At 42.2% G+C, this 13,464-nt stretch overlaps 1 protein-coding gene across 1 annotated transcript; it reads right to left on the minus strand.

Moving 5' to 3' along the window:
* Nucleotides 1–464: 464 nt before the first annotated feature.
* On the minus strand, nucleotides 465–10,704 carry LOC310991949 (post-GPI attachment to proteins factor 6-like; the record flags this gene model as incomplete). The annotated part of the gene is made up of 4 exons (XM_083979880.1): nucleotides 465–602; nucleotides 4,941–5,148; nucleotides 5,701–5,890; nucleotides 10,620–10,704. 4 exons carry the CDS (start codon nucleotides 10,702–10,704, stop codon nucleotides 465–467), a joined length of 621 nt encoding a protein of 206 aa, XP_083836006.1.
* Between the last annotated feature and the right edge of the window lie 2,760 nt (nucleotides 10,705–13,464).

Genomic DNA, 13,464 nt, shown 5'->3' on the forward strand with positions numbered 1-13,464 from the left:
GGTAACACAATTGGCTACAGAGTGCACACAGCACAGCTGCCGCCTATAGACACATAAGGCTTGCCATCTTATATACACACACCTAGGTGCAAAACCAACACTGCTATTCACTCTGGGTACATATACAGTAGCATTTTTGGCTATGAACACCTGGGTCTAACTGGCAACTGGGGAAAAAAAAGTAATATTTCTCTTCTCACAAGATTAATGGAACTTTTTGTGGAGGTGAAGTTAATAAAGTTGTTCAAACTACATGCATACATTTGGAAATTGCATCTTTTTAAAAATAAAACTTCAATATAAGGCTACGGCTCCAGGAAAAGAATAACTTAAGAGATAGATGAAGGAGCTGAGCTGAGGAGAAAGAAAAGTAGTTTACTCTCTCTTGGATTAGATGTGGGTATGTAATGTCAAAGCCAATCCATTCTGACTATATCTGGCTTTTGAAAAGTGAGGAAGAAGACTTACTTATAAAGTGCAGATCTGTTGTGGATGGGGATCATCTGGTCGATGAAGTATCCAGGATACAGCACTGAAATCCCAATTAGCCTCTGGACAATGAGCTGAGGTTGGAACAAATACTGGCATTCTTCGGACAGACCCTACAGAGATATCACAGCAGTGGCTTAGATTGGCATTTCAGTGGTTAACTCACCAATATGTCTTAAAGGCTGGTAAGGAGGAGATTAGATATCATTCAGAGTGGCTGAAAATTCCTAATGGACTGTGTGCATAAAGCCTGTCAACTTCCTGGATTAATATCACTCTGTCCTCCCTCTGCCTGCCACACAGTGTAACATGCACCCGCTATTTCACTTGTGTTGTTCTGAACCATTAATTCTTGATGTGCATTACTCTGTGAGATGAGCCAAGCAGACAGAATGACTTAGAGCCAGCAGGGCGTGCATTGTTCCTGCACATGATCTGCTGTAAAAATTTGTTTTAGAAAAGGGAACAGGGGGAGGGGGAGAGGGGGGGAGGGGAAGGGGGCTTCTCACTGCACCGGATTCAAAAGGACAGGTGTGAATGCCAAATGAGACCCTTCACTCCTGTCAGCTGATCACTAACCCCCGTCCTGCTACAGCCACAATTACTGTGGCATGTCATTAGTCCGGGAGCCGCCGAGGTGACCCTTTGATTTATTATGGCCTGTCAGTTGGACCTGCACATGCGTCTTGTGGGGCAAGTTGTGTTTTAATTAAGGTTCAACCGATATGACGGCCAATGGTTTTTTTACACTGTAAATGCAGACAGCTTTAGATGGTGTTCAATACCTTTACATTTTTGACCATTTTCATGCCAAAGGAGATATAAGCATCAATTTTTTTTCCCCTTGAATTTCAGTCTTGGCAGGGTGCTAAAGCCTCTAAAACTCCTCACTAAAGCCCCTAAAGCCCCAGCTCCTCACCACCCCACCGAGAACCTGACTAATTGCGTTATTTTACCTCCTTCAGTCAGTGACCCATGGAGACTATGTCTTTCAGGAAAAAAAAAACACTCTGGTTTATTAGGTACACCTGAACAACTTAGTGCAATCCACTGCAATAGTGTTGCAATAAATGCAACCACTGAGAGTTTATGTTCACCATTGAACTCTTTGATATCTGAGTCTGCATTATATACTAAGAGCTCCTCTAGTATTTTTAATTCTCCCATTTACACAAAAACTTCTCACAGCTCAAACAGGGAGGATGTATTGCAGGAACAATATATTAGATGACACTTCATTTTAATGATATACAGACATAAGAGTTAAGATAATTTACAATATTTGTTCTCAGGGATGAAAAATGACGCCATTACACAAAACAAACACATTTTAACAGTTGAATTCACAGATTGTTGCTCTGTATTTACAATCTCACACTGAGATCCATTGTAGTGACAGTAGACGAATGCTGCCTGGCCAATATCCAGCATTTAATAAAAGGCTAATATATACTGGCAAACTATTATGTCACAGCCTGATTTTAATGTTCATCATAAACCAGTAACATCTTTTTTAATAATGGATAAGTGAGATAAAAACGAATGAAGAACATTTCGTTTTCATTTCTTCCACTGTGAATGAAATGAAAGCTGTAAATTAGAGGAATTGCCCTTCCAGACTTGTGACCGATTATATTGAGATTTAATGGCTCTATTTTCGTACCAGGCGCAGGTGTGGCACAAGGTGGCGCAGTGCTATTTTTGTCCGGCGCAAAACCACCCGCAGCCAATTTGGCAGTTTGGCAGAGGTGTGCCGAGATGGCGCAGTAGGGAGGGAGTCGACAAATTCAGCTTGGCGCAGTGACAATTTCGTACCAAAGGGCTGCACCGAGGGTTCGCCGAAAGCTCGCCAGCTCCAACCTGGTCTACACTCCGTGCAAGGTGGAGCGCAGCCGGTGGATTGGTAATTTGACTGACCGGCGCACAGTGCGCACACGTCACCAAAACCTCACAGGCAGGTTTCCAGAATGTCACATTTCTATGCAATGAATAATCACAACAACCACTATTTAATGTAACTATCTGAATCAGCACAATAAAAATATAAATATATATACAGTATATATCGATTTTCCCGTCACATCTGATGTCAGATCAAAGGCGTTTGTCAAGCCGATGGACAGTCTACGTAATTAGAGCCTCTAGTCTCTTTCTGTGAATTCCCACAATCCTTGCTCTTATCAGCATGTCATTATTGCCAAAAAAAAAAAGCAAGCATCACTGACACATTACTCAGACACGAGATGAAGTGGTGGCCCTACGCTTTGATGAAGTCATGTAGATGCACGATGACGGTTGGATGGACCAGTAAACATTGAATATTTAATACTTATATCATTTTCCAATCAGTTTCCTCATTCACATTTAGCTTTGTATGATGTGTAATGACTGGTTACGATGCACCTGCTTCTGTTTTGTTACAAACAATATACAGAGGCACACAGGTCAAATTCAAAAACTGTTAAGCCTGATTGAAATACATGTGCTTGCATACAGGTTGCTGAGACTCCTCTCCAGTCTTGTTGTGAAGGGGACAAAAACATAGTGTATCCTAATTGCAATTTCAGCAAATCAAAGTGCATGTGGAGGTAATGAGTTTGACAGACGACACAGTTTACAGTATCGCTGCTTCTTTGTTTTGTTTCGGGTTTCTTTCCTCACTAAAGCCTCATAAACTGAGCGCCGTTATAAATGCAGTGTGCATTCCCCAGTTCTGCTTGCAGTGCTTCCATCCGTGTCTCCTCTCCGAACAGAAAACACCTTGGTTTGCTAGAAAATTGCTTCAGAAAGCAGAATTTGGAAAAAGGTATGTTATTTCCATCTATACAGTGTGTCATTGGAAGCAGATCACATTTTAGCCACAGCAGCCAGCCTCTATTCCCACTGCCCCAAGAGCAAACCCATTCTTTTGTACACGCAATGTTGATGGCAACTTTTGATGATATTTTTTGATTGTTGTGTATTCCAGGTGCACTTTTGCCAGCCGGTGGAAAACCACAAAGGAGGCACAACCAAACACCATGCCAGCGACAAATAAATTGCCTGAAATGGAAATCAGCAGGTGTTTATGCAGCCAAATAGGAGAACATGATGAGATGAAGAAAAACTCTCTGACACTGTTCTGGCTCTTTAGACTCTGCAGCACGAACTGGAATATTAATCCCAACGAATTCTTACATCTTACTCTGTTTTTCTTTTTTTTTCTTTTTTTTATCATGATGGGGAGTTAAGTAACCATGCAGAGAATATTTTAGATGCATATCTCATTGAATTTGCATTACATAACACATTAGCATAAATAAGTCTCAGTTATACCCGTTTCCATTCCTGTGAGATGTAGCGATTCAACTGTGTTTGTGTTGTGTTTGTCCGCTGCTTTGGTCCTGACTGAAATATCTCAACAACAAATGGACGGACTGTCATGACATTTTGTAGACACAGTCATGGTCTTATTGATATGAAATCTACTGGATTCCTGTATCTATTTATGTGTTTATCTACAGTAACAAGGACCACACAGATAAACACTGTGACACACATATGTGATAAGTAGTGCAACCGATTTATGTAATAACTTTTTTCATGTAGTTTGGAAACCAGGTCATTTTTCAGTTTCATGTTGATGTGCTGTCACGGATGAGTCTGGCGCACCTTCTGTTTAGATAGATTTCCATTCACCCTGAGACGGGTTGGGCCAATCACAATCATGTATCTAGAAAGGGGCAGCTCAGATCCAATGACTGACACAAGATCATCACTAAAGTATTTTTGTTAACAACTAAGATGGCTGCCACTGATCTGGAGACTATATTGTCTCCATTTTACCCCATGAGACAGTGGAGAAAAAAGGGAGTGACATGTAGCAAAGGATCACAGGTTGGATTTAAACCCTTCCCCACTGCAACGTCAACAAATCCTTATACAAAGTGGACACTATATCTTCTATAAAACACACATCTGCACCCACCTGCAGCAGTGTATCATTACAAAGATGTGTTTTCAGTGCTAGAAAGAAGATGACAGTTTAATTCACCAGCTCTGTTATGTCTGGTTTTGTTGCTCTGATTGGTTGTATAGTCATCTCAGACTGTGACTGTTAATAACTTCCCCCTCCTTGGATATTGAGCCTCCACAAAAGCAAACTGGTCTATTGAAGCCAGGCTACAGTCTGATCTCAACCACATGAGATTGTCTCTGTGTCCTGGCTTTGTTCATGCTGCCTCACTGGGACTTCGTTGGAACCGAGCCATCGCTATGAAACTTTGTTTCACCAGTGATTTTTCCTGCTATGACAGGTAAAAATGTCTGCTCGCTAGTGCAGTGCAAAAAACAGCACACTAACCAATGTTAGAACCAACTACATCAACAAAATAACACCCCCCACACCTCCACAATTCAATTTCTTTTATATAAAACTGTAAGGTCCATTCGTGATAAATGGCCTGGCTCACCTTGACTGAGATCTTGCCTTCATCCTTGGGTAAATGTGCTGCTAGGAACCAGTCTCCAGGGAGCGGGCTGGTCACATTGAACGCTCCTGTTGTACGGTTTGGAAGAGTCCAGGTCAGGGTCACAGCAAAGGACCCTGGGACGACTGTGTCCCGAGGGAAGCTGGTGTACAGGGGGTTGATTACTGGTGGAGCCCCGGACCTGAAGTACCTATTAATCACAAAACCGAAATCCAATCCCTGTTACAGCCCAATATTTTCATAAACAACTGATGCATCTGCCAAATATGAGATTCATCCATAGGACCAGCTGACAACATGGGGACAGATGGCGTCTAATGTTTCAAATTTCAAGGATTCAAATCCACGACGACATTAATAATCATATCCAGTGCCTCGCATTTGAATGTGATAACCACATCATTCGCAACATCACAGGAACGCAGAGAAGTCACCTGAGATTTCATGACAAATGCTGATCACCAATGTAATAAAAAAAGACAGGGGAAAAAAGCCTAAAAGCTAAATGCAGCTAATTTATTTTACAGTAGTTCCTCCCTATGTCAAGGCTGACACTGCTCAGGGTTAACCAGCTGTTGTAACTTTTTTTTCCCCAAATGTAATGCACATAAGATTCATATTAGGGTATTATCTATTTACGTAATACCACACTGAAGGAGCAGTGTATGTAACTTCAGCAGAATAAAAACAAAGGCAGGTTCAGGAAAAAAGAAAGTCGTTGTGACAAAGTCGTCTTTCTTACACAGTCACATTGCGGTTTGGGCAGCTGTCTCCGAATGTGCCCCCTTGCTCCTTGAAGGTGATGAGGTTCCATACGGCCATCATGGTGTCGTCAGGCACATTGAAGTGGAACAGTTCCACACTGGCGAAGGAGTTGAAAGCATTCAGTTTACGAGGCGTGCGGGTGAAGTATTCAGTCACAAAAAGGCAATCTGTTGGGAGCAGAAGAGAAGAGGAGAGAGGCCCTGAGCATTTTCAAAGAAGAAGACACAATATATCATCATTTGGAAGTTTAAAAGGAGAACATACATTTAGTTTTCAGCTTAATACCAATGTCAACGTCATGTTCACCATGTCGGCTTAGCAAGGTGGCCTGATGAAATGTTCTCAATGTCGATGCAAATATGCAATCGATGAACTCGTAAAACGTGCGTTTGTTAGAGTGCTGTGTTTAGCACGTCATAGAAACAACAGCTGAGGTTGGAGGTCTTTAGTCATTAGTCAAGTATTGGACAATTTGAACTTTTGACCTGATGATGCCACTGTGTGAAAAGTCAAGGGATCATCAACATAATTAGGGTTCATCCCCAGGGGATCATGAATGTCAGTAGCAGTAGATCTTGAGATATTTCACAACGTATAGGCCTCTACATACTCCACAAGAACAGAGAAACAAGAACAAAGTCAGTTCTGGCCAGGTGCAGAACTCCTGGGAAGTCCGCATTAACCACACCCACTTCAAATTTCTGATCAATCAATCACACAATAGTTGTCGGACAGGCAGCATACAAGAAAAAAGTTCTGCCCAGATGATGCGTCAAGAACAAGCTGCAAAAACTCCCAAAACCAAGGCTGAAAGAAGCGAATGACGTCACTCTTTTCTTGCAGCCTTGGGAGAGGGAACAAATTTCTCTGTTGTTGCAGAGCATGTACAGGCCTTTAGCGGAATATTTGACCTAATGGTGGTGCTAGAAAAAGGGGGAAAAGGGAGCAACAAAGTCTTTAGGATTCAAAAAAAAATTCATGGCAAAGCACCCAATAGATGTTGAGAGATTTGAGTGTGAACATGATGACACATTGTCATCCACAGCTATGGCATTAGTGTGACTCACACCGAGTTATGATGAGGACTCTTGGTCATAATAACAGAATCCAGAGTAAAAAAAAAAAAAAAACATTCAGATTTTTCAACACCATGGGTCTTGAGGGCATAAGTGATCTCTCTGTCTTAACTCCACTCACACTTGCCTGTTGAGAGCCACATCATCTGAATATGTAATCTCAGACTTGAACTCCTTTTAAAGCAGCTGAGGCGGATGCAGACGTATGCAGGCTCACTCATGCCTCACATAATATCAAATCCTTGGATTACATCCACCTAAGGCTCCGCGAATAAAAGCTGCAGAACAAGTGACAGGTGTAATCTGCCATATTACCTACATGAGCTGGGACTGGGGCGAGTGAGCACACCCAGCAGGTGGGCCGAAAACTAGGTGGGGGGGGGGGGGGGGGGGGGGGGGGGGGGAGTGTGTGTGAGTCAGTTAATTGCTGTACTAGAAAGCGCTGTGGCTCCTCGATAAATGTTAACGTAGATACAAAGAATGCAGCTGTTTTACATGGGAACAATGTGCAGGCACCTTGATGTTTCACTGGAGGAGGATGTTTTTTCCATTTGTAGCACACACTCCCTTTGTGTTTGTGCCTGGTGTACCATTTCTACCATCTGCACTTGGAATACCTATGGTGATGTCTTTCGTTTTCTTTCTTTCGTTCATTTTCTTTTCTTTCAGGGTATAATTTATCTCCCCCTGGAATTTGTGCACTTCAAAATTTCCCAGCACTGTTTTGAGTATGCAATGAAAAGCCTGCGCCCTCAAAAACCAGCAAGAGCCCAATTCATTTAAGAGTTGTAGCGAGAGACAGTGTAAGGCAAGCTCACTGTACTAATGCTGTCATTTGCAACTGCATGTTTTGCTGCTGCTGCTGCTGCTGCTGCTGCTTCTTCGCCCTTGATGATGATAGGGAGTAAAGAAAAACCAAGTGACCCTCTACAGTGACAAGGCGCAGAGGCGTGGACGCGTGAAGGAAAAGGTTTTCTTGAATGTGCAGCGTGTTCTAATGTGTGTCGTAAAAAAAAGAGAGAGAGAGAGAAACGGCTCAGCTCGTCTCCTCTCTCTCACTCTATTACCCGTCCTCAAAGCTCTCACTGGCTCTCACCTATGGAGGCAATCTTGAATACTAAAAGCTATACAGAATAAGGAGGGAGGAAACTCAGAAGAATGAAGAGGTCTTACTGTCAAGAGCTAAAGCCTAAACCTATAGCTCCCAGCCTTCCTCTGGTCTGTTATCTGCATTATGAAGTTCTCCTTTGCCCCTTTTGATTACATGGACACTGGTCATTTGCCCCAGACTGAGGTGCTACTGTATCTATCTATCTATCTATCTATCTATCTATCTATCTATCTATCTATCTATCTATCTATCTATCTATCTATCTATCTATCTATCTATCTATCTATCTTGATTACATTATTCAACAAAGTCCTTAAATCATCATAAATAGTCCAGAAATGTCACTGTTAATTCACAAAGGGAGGTGTGAGCTGATTACTGCAGGTGGAAAGAGCAAGAATTTCAAATTCCTCCTACATGAAATTATGTTTATTTGTTGTTTTTTTGGGAAGTGGGTGGGGGGTTCACCTCTTCAGCAAACAAAAATTATTCAAATAGTATTCGAATTATTCATCTCCTCACCAACTCAAAGACCTGCGCCCTGTAGGATTTGCAAGTAAACGCTGGTTTGTCTTAAAGGGTCACAAACAGAAAAAAAGAGAGAGAGAGAGTTGGCGTTTATGTGAAGAAGAAGAGGTCGATATTGTGTAACTGGGTACATTTCATTTGTGACACAATCTTACGGTTGCTGTCGCTGCTGCAGGTCATTGAGACAAATTATTATAGCCATGATTGACATCGACAGACCGGGGTCCTTGTTTGAAAATCAGAGGCACGAACTTTCAAACCTCACATGTTTGTGAAAAATAAGGCTTTGTAAATGTAATGTCTGTGCATCCAAAAGAAAAACAGCCCAAGTCCAACAATCCCACTCATAACAGCACTGCACTTAATGTGAAGGTGTGTGAACATGCAAAGACATCTTAATATGCTTGTTTGTTTGCCAGCTACATAAAGACGTTTCATTTGCAGATAAAGGCAGCAGAGTGCTTATAGGATTTCTTACAGCACGGTTCAGTATTCGGTAATCTCTTCAATGAGCGCCTCCCAACCACTGTTTTACTCTGTTAGGGGCTTAATATAGACATAATCCTGCTTTTTGTCATCTCAACTACAGATGTATCCTTGAACGCTGAGCTGGATCATCTTTAAACTTTATTTTCTTTTATTTATTTTTGGGGGGGGATCAGCAAAGGTAAAGCCAGCTTTGAAATTACTCATCATCTCGTAGGATTTTTAAGAAAAAGAAATCTTGAGGAAAAGCAAAAAGAAGAAACTGTAGAGTCATTTGTAACAACATTTTTTTTTTTTTCCCTTACACCATCAACAGACAATCAATTCCCCCATCCCTGATCCAACACACTCTGTTCTCCGCTTGTTCACACCCACCAACCAGAACAAACGCCTCAGAAATCAAACACTGCCGTAAAGATTTACTGGAGCGTCCACCTTCCACCACAGATGTCACATTTCATCCAAGACAAGAGTAGACAAAGTGACTGAGCAATCAAGACAACAACCAGTCGAATAATACTAATTCTACAATCGTAAACCCAATATATCAAAAATATATCACACAAAAAAAGCAGTGCAAAGTGATGAACTGAGCCTTCATCTTCAACCAAGTCAAAATATTTAAGCAAAAAAACTGATGGAGCCTAACAGCAACAAGTCTGTCAGGGGACTGCAACATCCTCACGCAGACCTTTCAGATCTTCTCTGTGACCACAGTCAGTAGCTACAGTGCGTGCTGCATGTAGGCATATGGATTCATCGCTGTCAGACAATTCAGCACTGAGGTTTTCTGCTTCACGGCTTTGTCTTGAAGCAGCAAAAAGACATATTGGTGGGGAAACCACTCTGCATGTCAGGATAGTACAAGACTTTTGGCTCACATTTGATGACAACTAAAAGGGATTTAAGAGGTTTACATGCACAATATCAAATTAAAATCTGCTCATTCCAATCCAATATTCAATATAACACATTCAATATAAGGGAATACCATGGTTTGACTAAAAAAAAATCGCCTCATTGAGAGGTGGATCTGGTCATATTTCTGCACTATGCCAACTTGTTTTTTGCTGTCTCTAACAAAGCAAAATACAACGGCACAAACACATGTAGAAGCAACCAGAGGCAACAATAACAACAACACCAACCACCAACAACCACAACCACCACCAACGACAATAAGCGTCCAGCCACCGGTGTGATCTCTTCTCTTGTTGTGGCCATACATTCAGGATCGCAGCCTACAACCTATAGGAGCATCTGTCAAGTCGTGCCATAATTAGCAGCAACCTTGCCCATGCGTCACGTTGAACTGAAGCCAGTCCTGTGCTCAATGAAAACACATTTGTCCGAGGCTGAAAGCAGCTGATTTTCTTTTTTAGTTTGGTGAGAAGGGGCAAAGCGAGGAAAAAGGTGTAGGGGGGGTTAGGAGTGGAGTAAGGAGGTGGGGGGACTGGATTCAAACCGGGAGCGGGATGCGATTGCTACCGCTGCCGCTGCCTCTGCTGCTGCTGCTGCTGCTGCTGCTGCTGCTGTGGTTGGTCGGTCGGTCGGTCGGTGGAGGATTTCACATTTCAGCACCCCCGACAAAAGGAACAGCTCCCCGTGAATCAAAGCAGCAGCACAGCGCGCGCACACACACACACACACACACACACACACACACACACACAATGAACAGAAAGCAGCACTCACCTCCGAGAGCGCAGAGATAGGTGTAAACAAGCAAGAGGAGCCTCGGAGGGCTACATCCTGAGCCCCGGCGCTCCAGCTGCCACATCGTTAAAAGCCAAATATTTAGTGGAGGGGCTACAGCCCGGGTGCAGTTCCTCAGTCGCTTGTGCTGGTCTACATTTTTTCAGATTTTTTTTTTTTTTTTTCTCTGCCAACGACCAGCTGTTTGTGCATGACGTAATGCAGACGACGCCGGGACAGCGCCTCCTCTTTGGCTTTGATTTGACAACCTCAATATGTCGACTTATTTCATTGGACCTTCGGCCCTGTCAGTCCCGGGGACGGTGCACACGTCGGATGCACCACAAAGCTCGTCACTTCGGCGTCCGGACCACCACACACCGCACACACACACACATCACACACACATCACGCTCACACACACACACACACACACACACATACAGACAGACATAGGGGCCAAGTGAGGAGCAGAGAGGCTGCTGCTGCCCCCGGAGGATGCAGCGCCTCTCCTCCTATAGGACCCGGGACAGAAAGTTAAGGGGAAACAGAACATCTGACCTGATCTGGTTTTCTGCTCTCAGACACATTTGTTTCCGGTAAAAAAAAAATAAATGAATAAAAATAAATAATAAATAAAAATAGAAGAGTTAATCCTTTTGATTTAGCAGCTTATTCTGCACTGCAGTGTCTCAGTATATGCTACAACAGATATAGCCTAATATTCTGGCTATTAATAAACTGGAGCCCTTTCTTTATGTTTTTTGTGACGCTAACCTTTTGTTGACTGTTTTTACTACCTTGTTACAGAGTGTTAGTTTTCCCAATGATTTTGAACGGCAAGAATATTTCAATCACATAGGCACCTAACTGCCTCGAAATGTAAAGTTACTATCCAGATGACTGTACTGTAGCCTACATTTTCATGTGTTCTATCTATCTATCTATCTATCTATCTATCTATCTATCTATCTATCTTCAATAATTATGCAGTGTGAAGGTGTAGCCTATCTGACAATTCCATCTCTCCATTTTATCAGAGTAGACCTCAGATTGACCTCACATTTCCTCATATGTGTCATGTTTGTGTCAAAACAATTGGGCTGCATTTGGATTTACTGGGGTTGCAAGAAAACAAAAATAAAACTGTGAAATTAAAACAAAGAGGTGTCAGAATTGTTCAGATTTTTGTCCTCCAATTGTATTAAAACTGAAAAGCAATGGCTCCAAGAAGAGTAGCTACAGTTAAACAGTCCAATGGGCTACTGGTGATTGAAATTCAACTAAATTCATCCACTTTACAGTCCTAAATGAATGCACAGCTTGAATTATGGCTGTGTGGATATAGGCTGCACCTCCACCAACCAGTCATGTTGCAGGAAATATGGTCACAGTCTCACTTAGCGTTGAATTATGGCCAGGAGTGTTTCTGCAGGACATTATGATGTCACAGTGAGGCTGACCGTTGACCTTTTGAGTATAAAATGTCATCACTTATCATCATTTCATTCCATTAGACATTTGCATTAAATTGTGTCATAATTAGCACATGAATTCTTCAGCTGTGGTCAAAAATGTGGTTTGTGAGGTCAGAGTGACCGTTGACCTTTTCAGCCACCACATCCTAATCAGTTCACCATTGGGTCCAAGTCAGCGTTTGCACCAAATTTGAGGAAGATGGCTCATAATGTCCCTGAGATGTCGCATTCACAAAAATGGGATGTCTATATGGATGTACAGTGTATACGGACAGACAACCCATAACGCCTTCAGTCCTGGCTGTTGCCGGCGGCGAGGCAATAACGATCCAGCGGATTTGGGCATGTGAAGTATCTCTCTCATGTTGTACAGCGGGGGATGGCAGACTTATTTAATGGTAGAAAAAAAATAGATTTTTTTTTCACCATTGTCTGCATCAGACAATAATCCATTTCCCTCCAGGAAGTGGACATTAAGACTGACTCAAACTCTCAGTCATGATTATTTTTAGGCTGTGGGGTGACTCCAACATGAGTCACAAGTGTCCAAGCGCATCCGTCAGACAGTGAATGAGCTCCAGGATCATGTTGGTTATAATCTATCTGACAGGAATTAATCATTAAACTTAACTGTTGGCACCAAATTAATAACAAACAACAGCTTCACACCGAGGCTAAAATGAATTTGCTGCTGACATTCAATGAACCCGAAGAACCACAATGCACTTATTTTTCAAGCAAATTAATTCACATTTGAGTCGCCTAATCTTTAACCTCATCTCTGCATTTCAATGAATTATTGTGACAGTCAACGGTCAGAATAAGCTTCCACATAAAAGTCACATAACTAAGTTCTTTGTCTGCTTACCTACGGCCACAGACTCAGATACAGAACACAGTGTGACGAACCCAAAGACTAAAGAATCCTATGCAAGACAAGATTTCTTCTTTTATAGTTAGTCTCAATAATGTAGTCAAAGATCAGAGATCAAAGATCTATGTACATCATTCCTGTCACTCGTAAAGGACACCAGACAATGCAATGAGAAAATACTTTTGTATTTCATGCAACACAGCGATAACTGGCACATTGTTGGCAACAGTCAAAGTTTATTCTGCAGTCCTATTCAAAGTTGTAAAGCCCGAACCCCTGGATACCACGACCCACGCATAGCAACCCATCGCATCCTCTGGCTGGACTCGCCATTGAACACTGCAACACAAAGCATTAACTAGAGTGCAGCTTCATTGTGTCCGACTGAAAAACACTGTTTACCTATATAATGCAGAGATACTTAAAGGATGCACAGCCCTGAATAGAGAGAAAAAAAACACCTTACAAGTAAGTTTGGACGCTCAGTCTGCAC

Source organism: Trachurus trachurus (genome assembly GCF_905171665.1).
Source record: "Trachurus trachurus genome assembly, chromosome: 9".
Lineage (NCBI taxonomy): Eukaryota > Metazoa > Chordata > Actinopteri > Carangiformes > Carangidae > Trachurus > Trachurus trachurus.